This window comes from Aethalodelphis obliquidens, unplaced genomic scaffold (assembly GCF_003676395.1).
Source record: "Aethalodelphis obliquidens isolate GAN/ISIS:26980383/991018 unplaced genomic scaffold, ASM367639v1 scaffold27, whole genome shotgun sequence".
NCBI classification, from domain to species: domain Eukaryota; kingdom Metazoa; phylum Chordata; class Mammalia; order Artiodactyla; family Delphinidae; genus Aethalodelphis; species Aethalodelphis obliquidens.
Genome location: NW_020837971.1, coordinates 10,583,938 through 10,606,314, shown reverse-complemented (window position 1 = coordinate 10,606,314; position 22,377 = coordinate 10,583,938). Strand labels below are relative to the sequence as shown.

The 22,377-nt window shown below is 39.9% G+C and overlaps 1 protein-coding gene across 1 annotated transcript in view; it reads right to left on the bottom strand.

The window, feature by feature from the left end:
- Nucleotides 1-1,628: 1,628 nt before the first annotated feature.
- EPDR1 (ependymin related 1) overlaps nucleotides 1,629-22,377 on the bottom strand; it is a 34,482-nt gene continuing 13,733 nt past the window's right edge. The window contains 2 exon segments of the mRNA XM_027123948.1: nucleotides 1,629-3,317; nucleotides 4,441-4,649. Of these exon segments, the coding sequence (XP_026979749.1) occupies nucleotides 3,124-3,317; nucleotides 4,441-4,649 (403 nt within the window). The 3' untranslated portion in view covers nucleotides 1,629-3,123.

The following is a 22,377-nucleotide window of genomic DNA, read 5'->3' as shown; positions in this document are numbered from 1 at the left end:
GTTTTCAAATGGTGTGGAATTTAGCTTGGTGGGAAATTTAGTACTTCACAGGAAATTTCCTCAGAGATCTAAACTTTCTGGCCTTTTAAAAATATTTAAATGCTTTCATATTTTGAATACTGTGTCCTAATCTTAGGAAATGCAGCATTATCTCAATTAGCAAAGCTTCTTGTAAGAAAGTCACCCTGATAATTAGAACAATTGGGGCCAGAAAGGCCAGGCCTGTTTCACTCCACATGGGCCAGTGGGAGAGGGAGGGATGGCTCTTTCCCAGGGCTGGGCCTTTAGAGTTGAAGGCAGAAGGTAGAGAAGACCACGGGGCTCGCATGGATCCTGGCAGTTTGCCTTGGGAGGGGTGCAAGGAAGTTGCTCCGACATAGCATAAAGGATCAGCAACACATGAGCCAGGGGGTCCGCAAAGTGGGACCCAAGCCTGGTGCAGGCCCACGTCAGGAATGGCATCCCTGTCTGCAGATAAGTGAGGCATCAGATGCTCCTCTTCACTAATACGGACCAGTTCCTGCCCTATTCAAGAGCACTGTTAGTTTTTACTATGATGGCCACTAGCGAGTTTTACACAAGATTGGTGACTGAGAAAACCCCCTATAGTCAGAGGTAACCCAAGCTTCACTTCTCAGGCTCTTGTGGCCATTGGGAAAGAGAGAACAGTGCCAAGGACCGAGGCTGGAGAGGGAGTCAGGGCCTGATCAAAAGGGCCTTGGACACCAGGCTATAGAGCCTCAGCTTTACCTGTAGGCAGTGGAGAACCACAGGGGCAGGGCAACCATCAGGTGTGTATTGAGGTCCCACCAGACATAAAATCCTTCTGGAAGGAAGACTTGGCTTAACTGCGAAGGGGTTTAACGACCAGAACGGGCAAACTGAAAAACGAAAGGCACCCACTTCACGTGTCCTGGATAGAATGAGTTCCCTTCCTTTCTGCTTTGAGTGGGGCTGTGGACTGGGGTGGGCAGATGCGAAGATCCGAGGCTAACTAAGAGGGGTGTGCAGTTTGGAATGGAGCGGGGCTATCTTTTGGGTGGAGAGAGAGAAAGTGGGGGAAATGCTGTCACAAAGGCTTGATCAGGTTGGACCGCCTCGAAGGCAGCTGTGAAAGTTTCCCCAGGTGTCATTCCAGATTCCGACCTTGACTGGGCTGCACGCTACTCTGTGACTCTAGGAACCCGCATGGGCACTGGAGACAACAGGGATTCAGGACTGGCTTATGAATGAATGAATGAACAAACGAACAAACAGAGGTTGGCTTCTAGAACGAGGACAAGGACAGAGTGTATAGAGATCTTGCAAAGGCCAGCAGTGCTAAGAGCCTGGACCTTGGTGGTGCCTGCTGAGGGGATGGACAAGAGGCAGTAGCTTTACTCTGATGGGACTCGGGACACTGACTGCCTATGAGGACTGAAGGAGAAAATATAGGTCAAGAATGACTCTGAGGCTTCTGACCCAGGCAACTGGAGTTTAAGAGGAAGAGCAGGCTTTTGAGAAAGGAAAATGAATTTGGTGTAGATCACAGGAAGCACTTTATTCATTAGAGAAGCATTTTAACTCCCTTATAGCCAAGATAACCCATATTTATTACAAAAACAAATATATCAAAAAACACTTAGAAATGCAATTAAATTTGTTTATTGAAACAATATAGATAAACTGTGAGTAATACAGATTGTTTTCAGCGTAATATAAGCATCGCACATTTCTCCTGGTAACAGATGATGGATAGATGGCCAGATAAAACACAATAGTAGAAGGAATCTAGAATGATAAATTTTATTACTAGATATCTCCCTAGAGATCAGCAAACCCAATCCCATTTAACAGATGAGGAAGTAAGGACCAGAGAGGCTAGCATTCTCCACTCTACATATGTTTAGGGCACTGACCACGTGCCAGGCACTTGGTGCTGGGCATATAAAAGTAAACAGAACATGGTACCCGTACTCACGGCGCTCATAGCCAGGTTAGTGAGTGAGAGCATCCAGGAAGCAGGAAATTTAGACACAGCCTAGTAAGCATTGTCAGACTAGCATGTTCAAGCTGCGAGGTGTACCCAGTCCAGGCTTGGGAGCAGCCTCCAAAGGCCATGCATGAGCTGACCTGGGAAGGCTGAGCAGAAGTCAGATAGACAAAGAGGCTGTGAAACGCTGCCCCAGGGATGCAGAGGTGAGGGGAAGCATAATATGTCTAGTGAATCAAAGGAGTTCCAGTACAAGGCAATTCTTGTCCTGGATTTCAGAAACAATAGTCCCCTGACTCCCAGTTCAGTGCTATTGTTAGAATGCTACCTGTCTCTACAGGTCTCTTGACAAGTATGTGATGATTCAGCACATATATCAATACTCTTGCATAGAAAAAAAGGAAGCATATATGGCTCATGCTTACCCAGAAATAGACATTAAGATTTTCCAAACCCTCCTGTTTAAAATATATCTTTAGAGGAATCATTACTTTGTGTTACAGCCTTTCATTTCCTCCCCAAATGTTTACATCCATTGGGTCACGCCATAAAGCTCTTAAGGCCGGAAGGGATTTTAAGGCATCACACCGTCAGCAGCCAAGGGAGCACAGGGTGGGGGAAAAGGAGGTGCTGGAGGCATGCAGCAGTGGGCTCAGCCACTACCCTGGCGCAGGCAACAAGCGGGTCATTGTCTGTAGAGAGCTGGGGCATTAATACCAAAACTGACCCAAGTCGTTCTGCTCTTTTTATCACCATGTGCCAGCCATCTAGCAATTCCCAGTAAGGTCGATAACAACACATTCACCCCTGCTGACCCTCCCCTCGCCCCATGTATGCCACCGCACTTCCCATACACCTGCACACAGAAAGCGCAGCTCTCAGACAGGCTTCGGAAACATCTGAGGTCCCCGTGTTAGCCATCTCTTCATATATTATCACATACTCTCCATTCCATTCCTTTTTGTAAACCTAGCCCAAGTAGTCACAACCACACATACAAAACAAAACAAAACACACATCGAAGTTTATCTTCCTAGAATTATGATATTTATCTCTAATGAGAGTCTCATCTCTCAAGTCTCAAATCTGGTTCGAGCTGGGGCGGCTGGCATCTGATGTCTGATGCTGTCCCTTCCGTGTTCACACGCTTATCAGGAGCAGTCCTCGCTGATCCTCTCCGGCTGGGCTGTCTGGCATGTGCTTGGCGGGGTAAACACCGACGGGTCTTTAATGCCCAGCTGTATGTCGAAAAACCGTGTGGACAATAGCACACTGTAATTTTTGGTGAAGGTTTCCTGGACAGGATAACAATCCTTGAGTGTATAAATGCCAATCCAGGTTTCATCTATAGGAGGAAGGCAAGTTGAGTTTTTAATGTACAAGACAGGCAAAATGTGTGTATTTTTAATTATGCAAAATATACATAAAATAGACCATTTTAACCATTTTTAAGTACAGTTTGGTGGCACTAAGTACATTCACATTGTTATGAAAGCGTCACCACCATCCATCTCCAGAAATTTCCCATATCCCCCAGTTGAAACTGTCCATTAAACACTAACTCCCCATTCCTCCCTCCCCCCAGTCCCTGGAAACCACCATTCTACTTTCTGTCTCTATGATTTTGACTATTCTAGGTACCTCATATAAGTGAAATTATACAGTATTTATCCCTTAGTGACTGGCTTCTTTCACTTAGCATAATGTCCTCAAGGTTCATCCATGTTGTACCATGTGTCATAATTTCCTTCCTTTTTAAGCTTCAGTGATTTTCCACTGTATGTATACACCAGCTTTGTGTACCCATTTGTCTGCTGATGGACACTTGGGTTGTTTGCACCTCTGGCCTTGATGAATAATGCTGCTATGAACATGGATGTCCAAATATCTGTTTGAGTCCTTGCTTTCAGTTCTTTAGGGTATATGCCCTATATTGCTGGGTCATCCGGTAATTCTGTGCTTCACTTTGGAGGGAACCATCATACTGTTTTCCACAGCACAAAGGCCTGTGTTTTTGAAACAGCCTTGGGGGAGGTGTGTTGGCAGCATTGCAGAGAAGAGCTTCACATGTATGTATAAAAGCAGATATAACAATGGCAGTAGGTCTGGTCGCTGCAACTTTAGTTAGTGTTTGGGGGAAAGGAAAAGGAGGCACCCAAATCTAATGTGTGACTTAGACAAACACCTTCCATGTCACAGACCTCCAGGGCATCATGAAACATCAGAGCCAAGGCTAAGCCCATAATAGTCAAAGTGGCAGAAAGTTACAGGGGGCCTTAGAAGGCTGAGGTGTTTGTTCAAATGCCTTGCTTAGATCCCGGCACTACACAACTAGCAGAGTACATTTGGGGACTGCAAATGGAGTTAAACAATTTGATTAAGCTTCTAAATTTCCTTAATGGACTTAAACATTATCTCCCATCCTGCTTCCTGAGATGCAATACTTGAATACTTTGTTGAACCCTTACACGATCTGGCTGACTTTCTGTCCGACCACTCCTGGACGGTGATCTGCTCCTGAGGTCCCCCAATGGAGTACTGGTCCTCAAAGGTGGAGTTCTGAGGGATGTCTAGAGGGTCCCAGGGGTCTGTCAGGGTGATCTTGGAGCACTGCTTGGTGGCTTGTTCAATCTGAAACATCACTCCATCCTTATAGAGCAAAATATATTCAAATAATCTGGAAGACAGATTGAAAGAGAACAGTTCAGGACTTTATGTTACAATCACCATGTCTTTTATCAGCATAAAAGCCAAAGACCTTTGATACAAGTTATTCTTAAAATAGAAAAAAACAGTTTTGCTGCTAGGCAATCATTTACTTACTTATAAACACTAGGTGCATGAACAACTTGAATATAAAATAATTAAAGTTCAGGGATCAAAACCGAATATTCATGAGACTGTTACCTATCATACCTATCAATTACCTATTACCTTATCAAGTACTTATTGTATGACAGACCCTGTGCTTGAGATACAAACATGAGGAAGGTGAGGCCCTGGGTTAGCAGCTGGTTTGTGACCCTTTAGCCTCAGAGACACAGGAGGATTTGACTCTTGCCTTAGTTGTTGAGTCCTTGTAGCCCTGAGTCAAGGGACCACAGGGGTATGCTGAATGCAGGATGCCAAGAGCCTGCTGAGGACGCACCAGACGCCTGTGCCCCACTGTCTCAACTGTCATCATAGGAATGGGCTTTGGTGAGGTGCAGCTGTGCTGGGAATGGGCTGAGACAGGGAAGGACAAAAGCTGAGGGGACCCCAAGCGAATGGCTTCGCTGAACTGAATTTGTCTGCGTGTTCTCAGCCTCGTCCCTCATACCCAGTGCACACCCTACGTGCAGAGCAAGCCGGAAGTATTCCCAGCCTGTGCCCGAGCCCACAGACTGCCCGCCGTCACCTTGCACGCTGTGTGGTCACCAGCCCCGTGTCTTTCCTAAAGCTAAGCCATCTTGGTGTTGGGTGAAGCTCGGTGAGTTTCCATGCATTCAACTGTCAATCTAAAACTCAGGGCACTGCTATTGATCAAGTGGAGTAAGGTTGCAGCCCTGATTCAAAAGTGAAATTTGCAACACCTGAGGGCAGAAGAGCCCAGAGAAGTAGCTTTTCATGAGCAAATAATAGCCAGCAGACTATCTGTGCTATGTAAGGCTCACCCCACTCCACAGCCCCCAACGAGGATGCCTGTTCTCCATCCCAAGTCAGGGTTTGAGATTTCTTCAGAAAAAATATTATAAATGATAACTGTCCATATGGTCAAAATAGTACCATTATTAGGATTATATTTCATTTTCTATGAGCTAGCATAAAAATATAAACATAACCTCATTTTACGTATTTAGAAATATCGACCCTGCTTACTCTAGAAAATGTTTGAAATGACTTACAAGGGTAAAACCCAAGCACAGACCTTGAGAAGTGGGAGTGAATGGAGAAAGAAAAGGAAGTGTTCACGTTATGCGCTACAGCTCAAACATGGAGCCAACCTCCTAGACTATACATGCAGGGCTCACATCAAAGTGCAAGCCCTTTGGAGAAGTTTGGAGTTGGACTGTCACTGCTTCCTCACTCACAGTTAAGTCCCTGGCGCATCAGAGTCTAAACATTCATGGAAGGAATATAGAAACATTAGCATCAACTATAGAGCATACTCCAGCCATAATATGGGATTCTTGGTCCATACACAGATCCTGACCCACGATCCTCTCAGGGAGAGAGGCCGCCCACGAAGCCCCTGTACCGTGTGCTGTCAGGCCTGGCTATCTTCATCCTCCCCATCTCCTTGTGCTTTCCCAAGTTCAAGGTGTTTAGGCTAGAGAGTCAGGCCTAGCTTTGGTTGATACTCCAGTTGCGTGCAGTGATTGTCCCCTGAAAGCTTTGCACCCATGTGCAGGAGAGGGGGGTTTCCTTCTTGAAACTCAGCCCGCGAATCCACAGAAGCACAGAAGTGGGAGCCTGGCGGCCATGTTTGTGTACATGACCTGGCCACCCTCCTCAGAGGGGGACATCTGACCCAGGGTGGGACAATCAGATGCTCCTGCTCGGACATGTGGAACTGCCACTGAAGGTCTGCTAGGCAGTCTCTTCGTGTGGCTGGTCATGTTGTATGTAAACACAGGAGCCATGGGAGGCTAAGTTCCAACAGGTGAACTGGATAAGAATAAAGAGTGAAGCACAGAGAAGCAGCTGCAAGCTGGGATTCCAACAGCTGTTCATTTCCTGGATGCATTTCCTCTCTGAGGCCTGGTGCCTACAGATCCACCTGCAGAGTTATGATAATAAGTTTCCTTTGTTCTAATAACTTTCCTTTTTCTGCTTGGAACTTTTTGTGTGACTCATAACCAGGACTCGTTTCTAATACAGTTGAGGACTCCACTGTTCCATCTAGAGCCCTGGAACAGCCGCCAGCACAGCTGTTCTGGGAGAGGCACCACACGGGCCACTGAAGAACCAAGGGCCGTGGATGCCTGGTCAGTCAACTGCCAGGGAAGGGGGCAGCAGGAAAGGAACTCTGCTAACTTCACTGTTTTCCCGAGGCCAGCTCTGTCCATATACAGAAGTAAAATGAAAATTCTAGACTTGAAACAATCACTACAAAATGTTAACATTGGTTAATCCTGGGGAGTCTGAACACAGGTGTTTGTTATGATGTTCTCTGTACTTTTCTAAGTTTTCAAAATATTTAATTTGAAAATAAAGAGGGCACAGTATGATACTGAGGTTATGTTTCCAGTGCCTTAAGTAAAACAGAAAATATTAATTTAATGGGAAACAAAATAGAACTGTATAAGTCATTTTTTTCAAAATCCCATGTGGCTATAAATGCTAGTACTGCTACACTGAAAGTTTTGGAAAAGAAGATTTTCATGGCTCGTATGTTTATATGAACGTCTTCATAGTCAAGATGTAGGTTCTCCATCACAACTAGGATAAAGGGCCTGGAGCCCGACAGAGCCAGAAGGTCAAAACGTAGAGATCAGCCAGGGTTGAAATGAATCATCTGCTTGGGATGCTGTGCGGGTAATAACCCGTAGATCTGAAGCAGTGATGGACTTCAACAGAAACTGGATCCTGGGAGGTGAGATCAAAGCCTGGCTCTGAAGTGGAGGAAGCTGTGAGGGCAGGAGTCACCCCAGGGTGCAGTCAGGCAAGGTGAGGGGCTGGAATGGGTGTGAAGGACGAGGCAGGCGGGCCAGCACTGGGTCAACAACAGCCTGCAAACTTCGCCTCCTCACTGGCCAGACACCAAGCAAAGCATTGTTCCTGGAAGGGCCCTGCCGCTGGGTCTCAGGTTCTCCCCGCCCAGTCAAGAGGTCAGCAGGCCAAGCTTTTCATGGCAACCCAAATGCAGAGGAGGTGCCCGGCGGGCCACTTGGCCTCTCACCTCATGGGACAAAGGATTTTTGTGTCTTCTGACAAAATTCTCAGGCTGTGTGGACAATTTCTATTGTTTCCTGAAAAATCCATTTTCCTAAAAATTGAAGCTAACTTAGAGAAATAACAACTCTCTGCATACGTGTCTACTGATTTTTTAATTTTAATTGTGGTAAAATACACATCACATAAAATCTACCATCTTAACCATTTTTAAGTGTACAGTTCAGGAGTGTTGAGTATGTTCACATTGTTGTGCAACCAACCTCCACAACTCTTTTCACCTTGCAAAACTGAAACTCTGTACCCATTAAACAGCTCCACATTTCTCCCTACCCCAGCTCCTGGCCACCACCATTCTACTTTCTGTCTTTATGAACTTGACTACTCTAGGTACTTCGCATAAGTGGCATCATACAGTATTTCTCTTTTTGTGACTGGGCTATTTCACTTAGCATAATGTCCTCAAGGTTCATCCATAGTGTAGCATGTATCAGAATTTCCTTTGTAAGGCTAACTAATATTCCATTGAGTGTATATATCACATTTTGCTTATTCATTCATTCAAGGATGGACACTTGGGCTGTTTCCACCTTTTGGCTATTTTAAATAGTGCTGCTATGAACATAGGTGTGCAAATGTATTAATTTTTAGTGTACTATACACATTTTACAAAAATAAATAATGATTTATATATTTTCTAACCTGCATTTTAAATTCAACAATTTGTCCTTGGTAGTCTCCCAAATATTTCCATAAAGTACATATCAATGGAATCATTTTTCCCTAATTTATTATGAAAATTTTAAAAATGCAGAAGAGTTGAAGCTCTAATACAATGATTACCTTCGTGTCTACCATTTAGATTCAACAATTGTTACATTTTGCCATATTTGCTTTATCTATTTCCTAAATATCTCTTACAAACCAGAGTCTGTACTTCATGTCCCATCACATCAGAAGACAAGTGATGTCCCATTCCGCTATTAATGCTACCAACTTTCATCACCAAGACACGTGGTTACTCTAGATGTCTCCATCAAAAAGGCATTTCCTTTTGCAATTACCAAGTAATCGGTGGGTAATACTTTGTGATGCTGAGAATACCCTGTTACCCCATAACTGTCACCTAATCATTTTAGGTAAAACAATTTCTTGAATCAATTATTTCACTGGAGGTTGATATGATGCTACCAATGGTACAGCAAATGGTACCTATCCATCTGTCTATCTAGTATCACTCTGCACTCGGGTTTTTATTTATTCAACATACGGCAAATAATTAAAGTCATTATTCCATTTGATGTTCAAATTATCCCAAGTTCAGTCAGTGGGAACTCCTTCCACCTGCTATTTGTGACTTATAACATGATTCCATTAGTCTTTGAGTGATTCCTGGGTTTCTGTGACACAAGTGTCCCAGGCTCATCTTAGACTTTCCTTGCATCATATCTAAAATCAGTCATTCCTCTAAGGAAACCTGGAACTTACTGGGAAACAACTTAGAAACCAACATCTGGGCCCTAGATGTGCTCATTGTCATTGGGATGTCATTGTTTTAAGGACCTTTCAGTGGTCAGAACTTCTTACGTTGAAAAAAAAAACCAAAATCATGAATTCATACTGATATTTCCAATCTAAATTTGACATTATAGGTTCTCCCCTATCATTTTTGTTTTTATGTTTACTTATATTTTCTCTTCAAATAAAAGTCATGCTTCCCAAAAACATTAGCAAATTTACTTATTTGCTTTATCCTACAATAGCTTTGAAATAATACTTTTAAAAGTGTTATCAAAAAAAAAAGTGTTATCAAAAAATACAACTGCCCGGTGAAGTTTAAGATTTTATTGCAGTTCTTTTTGTCCTTAGAATACAACTCAATACTGCATTAAAACTTCACTCGGATTAACCCTGTTCCCTGGGTGGCTATGTTTCCAGATTGATATATCATTAGGTTCATTTGTTTGTTCTCAATTCGGGGACTTCACACTCTTCCCCTTTGATTTAATTATATTATTTAAATATGTAAAGTTTTTCATCTTTCAGAACTCAGAACAATATAAAAAAACACATTCAGGGAAGTCTCACTCAAAATTAGAAAAAAAAATTAAAAAACTTGTTTAGGAATTCCCTGGCTGTCCAGTGGTTAGGGCTCTGCACTTCCACTGCAGGGGGCACGGGTTCGATCCCTGCTTGTGGAGCTAAGATCCCACATGCCATGTGGCGCAGCCAAAAAATTTTTAAAAAATTTAAAAAGAGAAGTCTCACTCCCATCCCAATCCCTGCCCCATCCCTCATTCTCCCAATGGATAGCACCTTTCATTGGCTTCCATGTTATTTTCCTTCATTTCTTTTGACCAAACTAAGCAAACACATGTGTGCACTCTTATTTCTCTCTCTTCTTTCCAGAAAGGGTAGAATTCTGTATACACTTTTCTACACCTTGCTTTTTCCTGTCTCTATTAATACACAGAGGTCGTCATTATTCTTTTCTATGGCCATATAATAGTTTATTGTGTGTAAGTACCATTGGTTATTTAGTCAGTCTCCTGCTAATGAACATTGGCTTGTTTCCATTCTTATTATATTGCCCAAAACAAAACACTGAATAACCTTGTGCTATTTTGGAGTTATATATTTAGGATAAATTACTGATATGAAACTACTAGGGCAAAGGGTATTTTGTTAATATTATCAGATTTCATTTCAAAGAGTTGTGCAGTTTTGCACTTCTATCAGTAATATATGAGAGCACCTGTTTCCTTTATAGTCTTGCCAACAGATCATGTTGTCAAACTTGGATTTGTGCCCATCTGATAAGTAAGAAATGTTATCTGTCAGGATTTTTTTTAAAGAACTTTTTCCTTTTTTGGTAAGCGTAATGAACATACAATGGACTGCATAAATCTAAAGTGTACAGCTTGAGAAATTTTACAAAGTGAAGAATTAGGAAGCCCCCACCCAGATCCAGTTATGGCACACCAGAAGCCTTCCCCAGCCCCTCCCAGCCACTTCCCTTCCACAAGGGATAGTGCAGGGTTTTTGCCTGTTTTTTTTTTTTACATCTTTCTTGGAGTATAATTGCTTTACAATGGTGTGTTAGTTTCTGCTTAATAACAAAGTGTATCAGCTATACGTATACATATATCCCCATAAATCCTCCCTCTTGCGTCTCCCTCCCACCCTCCCTATCCCAACCCTCTAAGTGGTCACAAAGCACCGAGCTGATCTCCCTGTGCTATGCGGCTGCTTCCCACTAGCTATCTATTTTATATTTGATAGTGTATATAAGTACATGCCACTCTCTCACGTCGTCCCAGCTTACCCTTCCCACTCCCCATGTCCTCAAGTCCATTCTCTACGTCTGCATCTTTATTCCTGTTCTGCCCCTAGGTTCATCAGAACCATTTTTTTTTTTAAATTCCATATATATGTGTCAGCATATGGTATTTGTTTTTCGCATTCTGACTTACTTCACTCTGTATGACAGACTCTAGGTCCATCCACCTCATTATGAATAACTCAATTTCATTCCTTTTTATGGCTGAGTAATATTCAATTGTATATATGTGCCACATCTTCTTTATCCATTCATCTGTCAATGGACACTTAGGTTGCTTCCATGTCCTGGCTATTGTAAATAGAGCTGCAATGAATATTGTGGTACATGACTCTTTCTGAATATGGTTTTCTCAGGGTATACGACCAGTAGTGGGATTGCTGGGTGGGATGGTAGTTCTATTTTTATTTTCTTAAGGAACCTCCATACTGTTCTCCATAGTGGCTGTATCAATTTACATTCCCACCAACAGTGCAAGAGGGTTCCCTTTTCTCCACACCCTCTCCAGCATTTATTGTTTGTAGAATTTTTGAGGACAGCCATTCTGACTGGTGTGAGGTGATACCTCACTGTAGTTTTGATTTGCATTTCTCTAGTGATTAGTGATGTTGAGCATCCTTTCATGTCTTTGTTGGCAATCTGTATGTCTACTTTGGAGAGATGTCTATTTAGGTCTTCCGCCCATTTGTGGATTGGGTTGTTTGTTTATTTGATATTGAGCTGCATGAGCTGCTTGTACATTTTGGAGATTAATCCTTTGTCAGTTGCTTCATTTGCAAATATTTTCTCCCATTCTGAGGGTTATATTTTCATCTTGTTTATGGTTTCCTTTGCTGTGAAAAAGCTTTTAAGTTTCATTAGGTCCCATGTGTTTATTTTTCTTTTTATTTCCATTTCTCTATGAGGTGGGTCAAAAAAGATCTTGCTGTGATTTATGTCAAAGAGTGTTCTGCCTATGTTTTCCTCCAAGAGTTTTCTAGTGTCTGGCCTTACATTTAGGTCTTTAATCCATTTTGAGTTTATTTTTGTGTATGGTGTTAGGGAGTGTTCTAATTTCTTTCTTTTACATGTAGCTGTCCAGTTTTCCCAGCACCACTTTTGAAGATGCTCTCTTTTCTCCATTGTATATACTTGACTCCTTTATCAAAAATAAGGTGACCATATGTGTGTGGGTTTATCTCTGGGCTTTCTATCCTGTTCCATTGATGTATATTTCTGTTTTTGTGCCAGCAACATACTGTCCTGATTACTGTAGCTTTGTAGTAAAGTCTGAAGTCCAGGAGCCTGATTCCTCCAGCTCCGTTTTTCTTTCTCAAGATTGCTTTGGCTATTCGGGGTCTTTTGTGTTTCCTTACAAATTGTGAAATTTCTTGTTCTAGTTCTGTGAAAAATGCCACTGGTAGTTTGACAGGGATTGCATTGAATCTGTAGATTGCTTTGGGTAGTAGAGTCATTTTCACAATGTTGATTCTTCCAATCCAAGAACGTGGTATATCTCTCCATTTGTTTGTGTCGTCTTTAATTTCTTTCATCAGTGGTTTATAGTTTTCTGCATACAGGTCTTTTGTCTCCTTAGTAGGTTTATTCCTAGGTATTTTATTCTTTTTTGTTGCAGTGGTAAATAGAAGTGTTTCCTTAATTTCTCTTTCAGATTTTTCATCACTAGTGTATAGGAATGCAAGAGATTTCTGTGCATTAATTTTGTATCCTGCTACTTTACCAAATTCGTTGATTAGCTCTAGTAGTTCTCTGGTACCATCTTTAGGATTCTCTATGTATAGTATCATGTCATCTGCAAACAGTGACAGCTTTACTTCTTCTTTTCCAATTTGGATTCCTTTTATTTCTTTTTCTTCTCTGATCGCTGTGGCTAAAACTTCCAAAACTATGTTGAATAATAGTGGCGAGAGTGGACAACCTGTCTTGTTCCTGATCTTAGAGGAAATGGTTTCAGTTTCTCACTGTTGAGAATGATGTTGCCTGTGGGTTTGTCATATATGGCCTTTATTATGTTGAGGTATGTTCCCTCTATGCCTACTTCCTGGAGGGTTTTTATCATAAATGGGTGTTGAATTTTGTCAAAAGCTTTTTCTGCATCTTTTGAGATTATCATATGGTTTTTCTCCTTTAATTTGTTAATATGGTTTATCACATTGATTGATTTGTGCATATTGAAGAATCTTTGCACTCCTGGGATACACCCCACTTGATCATGGTTGTATGATCCTTTTAATGTGTTGTTGGATTCTGTTTGCTAGTATTTTGTTGAGGATTTTTGCATCTATGTTCATCAGTGATATTGGCCTGTAGTTTTCTTTCTTTGTGACGTTGTTGTCTGGTTTTATCAGGGTGATTGCCCCCTCTGCTATATTTTGGAAGAGTTTGAGAAGGATAGGTGTTATCTCTTCTCTAAATGTTTAATAGAATTCGCCTGTTAAGCCATCTGGTCCTGGGCTTTTGTTTGTTGGAAGATTTTTAATCACAGCCTCAATTTCAGTGCTTGTAATTGGTCTGCTTATATTTTCTATTTCTTCCTTGTTCAGTCTCAGAAGGTTGTGCTTTTCTAAGAAATTGTGCATTTCTTCCAGGTTGTCCATTTTATTGGCATAGAGTTGCTTGTAGTAATCTCTCCTGATCCTTTGTATTTCTGCAGTGTCAGTTGTTACTTCTTGTTTTTAATTTCCAATTCTATTGATTTGAGTCTTCTCCCTTTTATTCTTGATGAGTCTGGCTAATGGTTTATCAATTTTGTTTATCTTCTCAAAGAACCTGCTGTTAGTTTTATTGATCTTTGCTATTGTTTACTTCATTTCTTTTTCATTTATTTCTGATCTGATCTTTATGATTTCTTTCCTTCTGCTAAATTTGGGGTTTTTTTTATTCTTCTTTCTCTAATTGCTTTAGGTGTAAGGTTAGGTTGTTTATTTGAGATATTTCTTGTTTCTTGAGGTAGGATTGTATTGCTCTAAACTTCCCTCTTAGAACTGCTTTTGCTGCATCCCATAGGTTTGGGTTGTCGTGTTTTCATTGTCATTTGTTTCTAGGTATTTTTTGATTTCCTCTTTGATTTCTTCAGTGATCTCTTGGTTATTAAATAGTGTATTGTTTAGCCTCCATGTGTTTGTATTTTTTACAGATTTTTTCCTGTAATTGATATCTAGTCTCATAGTGTTGTGGTCGGAAAAGATACTTGATACGATTTCAATTTTCTTAAATTTACCAAGGCTTGATTTGTGACCCAAGATATGATCTATCCTGCAGAATGTTCCATGAGCACTTGAGAAGAAAGTGTATTCTGTTGTTTTTGGATGGAATGTCCTATAAATATCAATTAAGTCCATCTTGTTTAATGTATCATTTAAGGCTTGTGTTTCCTTATTTATTTTCATTTTGGCTGATCTATCCATTGGTGAAAGTGGGGTGTTAAAGTCCCCTACTATGATTGTGTTACTGTCGATTTCCCCTTTTATGGCTGTTAGCTTTGCCTTATGTATTGAGGTGCTCCTATGTTGGGTGCATAAACATTTACAACTGTTATATCTTCTTCTTGGATTGATCCCTTGATCATTATGTAGTGTCCTTCTTTGTCTCTTGTAATAGTTTTTACTTTAAAGTCTATTTTGTCTGATACAAGAATTGCTACTCCAGCTTTCTTTTGATTTCCATTTGCATGCATTATCTTTTTCCATCCCCTCACTTTCAGTCTGTATGTGTCTCTAGGTCTGAAGTGGGTCTCTTGTAGACAGCATATATACAGGTCTTGTTTTTGTATCCATTCAGCCAGTCTATGTCTTTTGGTTGGAGCATTTAATCCATTTACGTTTAATGTAATTATCGATATGTATGTTCCTATTACCATTTTCTTAATTGTTTTGGGTTTGTTATTGTAGGTCTTCTTCTCTTGTGTTTCCTGCCTAGAGAAGTTCCTTTAGCATTTGTTGTAAAACTGGTTTGGTGTGCTGAATTCTCTTAACTTTTGCTTTTCTGTAAAGGTTTTAACTTCTCCATCGAATCTGTATGAGATCCTTGATGGGTAGAGTAATCTTGGTTGTAGGTTTTTCCCTTTCATCACTTTAAATATGTCTTGTCACTCCCTTCTGGCTTGCAGGGCTTCTGCTGAAAGATCAGCTGTTAACCTTATGGGGATTCCCTTGTATGTTATTTGTTGTTTTTCCCTTGCTGCTTTTAATATTTTTTCTTTGTATTTAATTTTTGATAGTTTGATTAATATGTGTCTTGGCATGTTTCTCCTTGGATTTATCCTGTATGGGACTCTCTGTGTTTCTTGGATTGATTGACTATTTCCTTTCCCATATTAGGGAAGATTTCAAGTATAATCTCTTCAAATATGTTCTCAGTCCCTTTCTTTTTCTCTTCTTCTTCTGGGATCCCTATAATTCCAATGTTGGTGCATTTAATGTCGTCCCAGAGGTCTCTAAGACTGTCCTCAATTCTTTTCATTCTTTTTTTTTTTATTCTGCTCTGCAGTAGTTATTTCCACTATTTTATCTTCCAGGTCACTTATCCGTTCTTCTGCCTCAGTTATTCTGCTATTGATTCCTTCTAAAGAATTTTTAATTTCATTTATTGTGTTGTTCATCATTGTTTGTTTGCTCTTTAGTTCTTCTAGGCCCTTCTTAAATGTTTCTTGTATTTTCTGCATCTATTTCCAAGATTTTGTGTCATTTTTACTATCATTACTCTGAATTCTTTTTCAGGTAGGCTGCCTATTTCCTCTTCATTTGTTTGGTCTGGTGGGTTTTTACCTTGCTCCTTCACCTGCTGCATATTTCTCTGTTTTCTCATTTTGCTTAACTTACTGTGTTTGAGTTCTCCTTTTCGCAGGCTGCAGGTTCGTAGTTCCTGTCGTTTTTATTGTCTTCCCCCAGTGGCTACTGTTGATGCAGTGGGTTGTGTAGGCTTCCTGGTGGAGGAGACTAGTGCCTGTGTTCTGGTGGACGAGGCTGGATCTTGTCTTTCTGGTGGGCAGAACCACATCTGGTGGTGTGTTTTAGGGTGTCTGTGACCTTATTATGATTTTAGGCAGCCTCTCTGCTAATGGGTGGCATCACATTCTTGTCTGCTAGTTGTTTGACGTAGGGTGTCTAGCAGTGTATCTTGCTGGTCATTGAATGGAGCTGGGTCTTAGCATTGAGATGGAGATCTCTGGGAGAGCTTTCGCCATTTGATATTATGTGGAGCCACAAGGTCTCAGGTGGGCCAATGTCCTGAACTCGGCTCTTGCACCTCAGAGGCACAGGCCTGACACCCAGCCGGAGCGCCAAAACCCTGTGAGCCACACGGCCCAAGTCTACAGTTGTTCCCAAAGTCCACTGCCTCAATTTGGGGATGATTTGCTGTCTATTCAGGCATTCCACTGATGCAGGGTACATCAAGTTGACTGTGGAGATTTAATCTGCTACTCCTGATGCTTTTGGGAAGTGTGAGGTCTTCTGCCAGCGTTCAGTAGGTGTTCTGCAGGAGTTGTTCCACATGTAGATGTGTTTCTGATGTATTTGTGGGGAGGAAGGTGATCTCCACGTCTTACTCCTCGGCCATCTTGAAGGTCTCCTTCAGTGTCTTTTTCATTCCAGCTCCTTTCTTTTTCATTCCCGCTCCTTTCAGCTCCTTCAGTAGTGTAGTTTTAATTTGCCTTCACTCATTATAGTCGGTTGAACATCTTTCCATATGTTTAATTACCATATACTTTCTAAATTTTCAATAGCTAGTGATTTAACCTTTTGTGTCTGATATAAGTTGCAGTATTTTTTCTCTGCCATTTGTCTGTTGACATTAGTTACATTTTTTTCTACAATGCAAAAGATTGTACTTTTTTTTTTTTTTTTTTTTTTTTTGCTGTACGCGGGCCTCTCACTGTTGTGGCCTCTCCCGTTGCACAGCACAGGCTCTGGACACGCAGGCTCAGCGGCCATGGCTCACGGTCCCAGCCACTCCACGGCATGTAGGATCTTCCCGGACCGGGGCACGAACCCGTGTCCCCTGCATCGGCAGGTGGACTCTCAACCACTGTGCCACCAGGGAAGCCCAAGATTGTACATTTTTGAAGTCAAATTCCTTTTATTGCTCTTGCATTGTGTCATATTTAGAAAACCTTTCCCTACTTTCAGGTTATAAAAAAATTCACCCATGATTTCTATTATCTCTGTATGGTTTTATTTTGTTAACATTTAGATCTTTATCTCATTTGGAATTTATCCTTGTGTATGGTGTAAAGTATGGGTACAATTTTATCTTTTCCCAATTGTTCTAACATCATCCATTTAAAAGTCTTTTTCCCAGTTATCTGAGATGCCACCCTTATCATATACCAACTGCAGATCTATGTCAGTCTGCCACAGGACTCTACTTTATTCCATCAGGTTGTCTATCTATTCATGCACCTGTGTCACACTGCTTTAATTACAGAGACCTAATAGTGTGTTGTTTCATAATCTCGTAGAATTTGCCAGACCTCCTATTGTGTCCTCCTTTTCCAGGATTTTCCTAGATATTTGGGTTTTTTAATTTTTCCATATGAAATTTAGAATTAACTTATTTAGCTCCAACAAAAACCACCCTTTTGGCATTCGGAGGGGGAAGAATGGATATCTGTATGATGTTGTCATCCTATTCCCTTGCAAAAAAAAAAAAGTCTTTACATTTTTTCAAATCTCATTTTGTGTTTTTGTATCTTTTAGGAGTGTTTGAAAGTTTTCCTGTACAGATTTTGCAGATTTCCTTTGAGTTTATTCCTAAGTGGTTTGTCTTTTGTTGTTTTTGATGTTGCTGTTTTAAATGAGATCTTCCATTGTTATTTTCTAGCAGACTATTGTTTGTATATATTAAAGCTATTGACTTTTCAGGCTAATTTTATATACAGATACCTACTGAACTCTCTTAGTTTGAATCAGTTTCAATTAGTTTTATTTTTTAGGACTTTTATGTTTTCCAGGTATACTGCACCCATATCACTGGTAGAGATAGTTTTTATCTCTTCTTTTCTAATTCTCGTGTCTTTAAATATTTTATCTCTATGATTATATTGGCCAGTAAATCCAACACAATATTAAATAAAGTGAGAAAATGGCCATCTTTGCCTTCTTCCTGAGTTTAGTGGGAAAGGGGCTATGGTTTCAATATTAAGCAGATTAAGAACGCTACAGATTTCATCATATTAAGGAAGCATCAATCAGTTCTTTTGAATGCTTTGTATCAAGAATGTTTATTGAATTTTATCATCTGCCTTTCACAGATGTTTACAGATTCCCTAAAATTGAATCATCCTTACATTCCTGGAATAAACCTCATTTGATCATAATGTATTCTTTTTTTTTAATGTGCTATTGGGTTCGGTCTGCTATTTGGGAATTTTTAATCAGTGATTGCATCAATTTTCATAAATGACATTGCTTTACAATAATTTAACAGATGCGTAGTTCTCTTGTACACATATACCATAATTTGCTTCAGTAGTTCCCTACTCATGACCACTTAGATTATTTCCACAGTTCGTTAGTATTAACAATGCTAAATACAAATTGGAGATAAGCCCTTTTGCCTTTCTGTTTCTATATCCCTATTTAAAATTTATAGCCTGGGATTGTTGGATCAAGGGAAATTCCCATTTTATATTTTATGAGGTACTACTGTTTCCCAAAAAGGAACAGTGGAGGTTTTAACTGGATGTAGAGCTTCATTATTTTCTTCCCATTAGAAAAGGTACCAGAAGTTTACCCTACTATAAGAAAACAGGAGATATCCTTTCTGTCTAATTTTCCTACCTCAGGATATGGTTTACAAACAGCATGAAAAGCACTGTAAAGTAGCTTTGGTCAAGGAATTAAGGCTCTCTGTCTACCACTGGTGAGCTGTATGATCATAATTTTAATCTCCATGTTTCCCATATATAAAGAGAAATTAAAATTTTGATCTCACAGCATTATTATGAAGATGATTTGAGATAATGGACGTGAAATTGTTATGTAAATGAAAGGATATATAGAGTTTTGTAGGAAAGTCTGATTACAGTTGTGTTTACTATAATCAGTTAATGTTTAACAAGTAAACTGCTCATTTAACTTGTACACATTAAGATGTGGTCTGCTATGTAACAAAGAAGGGTTAATTCATTCAGATGAGATGGAGAGATGAAGGAGAGAACACTCCTGAGGGCATAATAGACCCCTTTGTGGAAGACCTAGCAGGCATTCTCACCCATTCTCCCTGACCTGCTTCTCACTATAGAAGCTAAGAAAGTATACTCATGTACTCGTTTTCCTAGCCTTCCTACAAGCTAGGAGTATTACTGGTTCTGGCCTTGGAGACCTAAAGGGAAGTCTATGGGGAGAGGGAATCCTCTGGAAACTTCTTTTCTCACAAAGAAAGAAGAGGAGAGTCTCTGTTGCACTCCACTTCCTTCATTTTCTGTCTCTGAACGTAGTTGGGTGAGAACTTAATGCTTGGAGTGGAGGCAGCCATCTTGAAGCCATGAGGCAACAAGTCAGCATGCCCTCTTGCAACTACGGGCCAACATTCCAAGAATGGCAGAGTGGATGCATGGAGAAGAACCAACCAGGGGCCCTGGTGAAACTGTTGAGTCAAACCTACAGACACGTATCACCTGAATTCTGAGGTAAACAAAAAAATCCTTATAATTTAAGCCTCTGACAGTGAAATTTTCTGCAGCCAAAAACACCTTACATGAAATAAGTAAAAACCAATACTTTACAGGTATTACCTATTGGATTCCTTATAACAAGCCTGTGAAAGCCTTCCCTTCCAGAATGAGCAGGGCCCAAGGATTTGGTTAATCCTAGAATGCAAAATACCAGATCCTGGCCTGGGCATAAATGAACCCGAATAGCTACTGCCTTCACAGCCAAGGAGCAACTGTTTTTCTGTCCTGAATTGGGTTAGTCAGGAAAAAAAAAGTCTAAGGCAGAAGTTACAGACTGACAAATTCAGCTGGATGACATGTTATTAGCTTTTTTCTTTTTTTAAAAAACAGATGAGAAAATATAAGGCTCAGAGCATAATTTAGTAGTAAATAATGGTGCCAGGATCAAACCCAAGATGTGATCTCCAACCAGACTCATTCTAATTCACTGATACCACATTCTTTGCCTCCTTTCACAGGGGAAAGGAGTGATTCTTACCATCCATGTAGAAGTACTTGGCCATCCAAGATATACTAAATTACAGAGAAGGGAGTGGACAAATATTATATTGTGATTACAAAAGTACTTTGGCTTTTATGGAAGAAACTGGACAAATTTTGGATTTGTTTAATATGCAATATAATAGATTAGTAATGCATGCTGGCTTTCTGACTCTCCACAGGAAGAATTGAGCTGTGGCCACTTGACATTCTGGTGTATACCAAGATCGAGTTACACCCTACAGTAATCATGAGACATAAAAGAAAAACACTATTTCAAAATTGTTGTGTTAGACACCAACTCATCATGCAGGCTGATGCCAACCACATATAACAAAAGGAAAATTAAATTACTGGAGAATGCAGCCCTAGGAAAAGTAAAGTCAAAGAATAATTACGTGTGCCATTTAAGAGGCTGTAAGGTGATGGGCCTCCGCTGCTTGGATTCTAGTTCAAAAGAAGAAAAGGGTGCTCAAGAAATTGAAGAGTTTTATGTTTCAAAAATGTATCTAGATGAATATTGGCAAAGTGTAGGCATATAGTCTTTCATCTGATGGAAGATAATAAAAAAACCTTCTCATGAGGCAATAGTTCAAGCTGGCTTTTTTTTCACCACCACTAAAAGAAACAGCCTCTTTAGTACTGAGATACCCATGTTGCCATGGTACACAGTGACTTCTAGAACTTTGTATCAGGGGTATTAAGGAGGTTGGGAGGGTATAAGGATAGTCAGGTTCATACAGTCAGTACTATGCTTTTCAGCAGAAAAATATCAGGTCTCACCATGTTGAACTATAAACACACACAGACCTTTCCAGCTAACAGTTAACAGAACAAAAATATAAATCTTATTTTTCACTTTCACTGTGATTTGGGATGATACTGAATTTAAGAACAAAAGGAATAATGTGTGGCTACAAGAATAGCTTTCCAATGAAAAACATGATTATCAAAATAGAAAATGCAGTGAAGGCAGCGTGGAGCAGACTGGATATGGGGAAAAAAACCCAAAAACCAAAAAACAGAAGCAGTGAATGAAAAGGTATTATTTCAGAACTCAAGTAAAAACACATAAAAAGTGATGAAAAGGCTAATGAAAAGATAAGAAATGTGGGGGGCAGGTGTAAGAGAACCAGTACATGTTAAGTAGAGAGATATTCTACAAGGAACAAAGAGAGAAGACAGAGTATCAAGCCTCCAGAAATTTCCCTAGAGCTGGGCATTAACCAGGAGACGTTAATAAAGTTCAAAGATTAATATATTCACACTACTATATATAAAATAGATAAACGAAAAGACCTATTGTATAGCACAGGGAACTATATAGAATATTTTATAATAACGTATAATGGAAAAGAATCTGAAAAAGAATATATGTATGTGTGTATTTTATTTTTATATATATATATATAACTGAGTATGTATAACTGAGCCACTTTGCTGTATACCCGAAATCATTGTAAATCAACTATACTTCCATAAAAAAAATTTTTTCTCTTTTAAATGTTCAAGGATAATGAAAACAACCTACAGAGATTTGGGCAAAAAAAAAAATTGTTAAAACTAAACCATAATTACTTTGGTATCAGACTTCTCTTACAGAGGTCTAAATGGCATAAAAAATTTAAGCAAAAATACTATTATTACCCAATGAATTGTATACACCCCCAAATTATCATTATGTAAAAAAAATAAATGAAATTTCGCCGACATTCAAAATTTCTGAAATTACACCACCACAGCAGTACCCTGTCTGAAGAAAATGAATTGAGTATATTCTCTAGCTGACCGAAACATGAATCAAAATCAAGGAGTCAGGTGAATGTGAATATAAATATAAAAGAAATTGCAGTGAATAATAAAAGGAGTAAAATAATTTATGTTTCTCTTTTAACAGAGGCCTTGTAGCAAAGCTACTTAGCAGTTTGTACAAACACACACTATAAAAATTCCTCTGTGTTTTAACAAGTGAAGGAGTTGACCTTTTAAAGGCTTGACTCAGCGTGGTGAAAGAAAGAAAGACGAGAAACCATC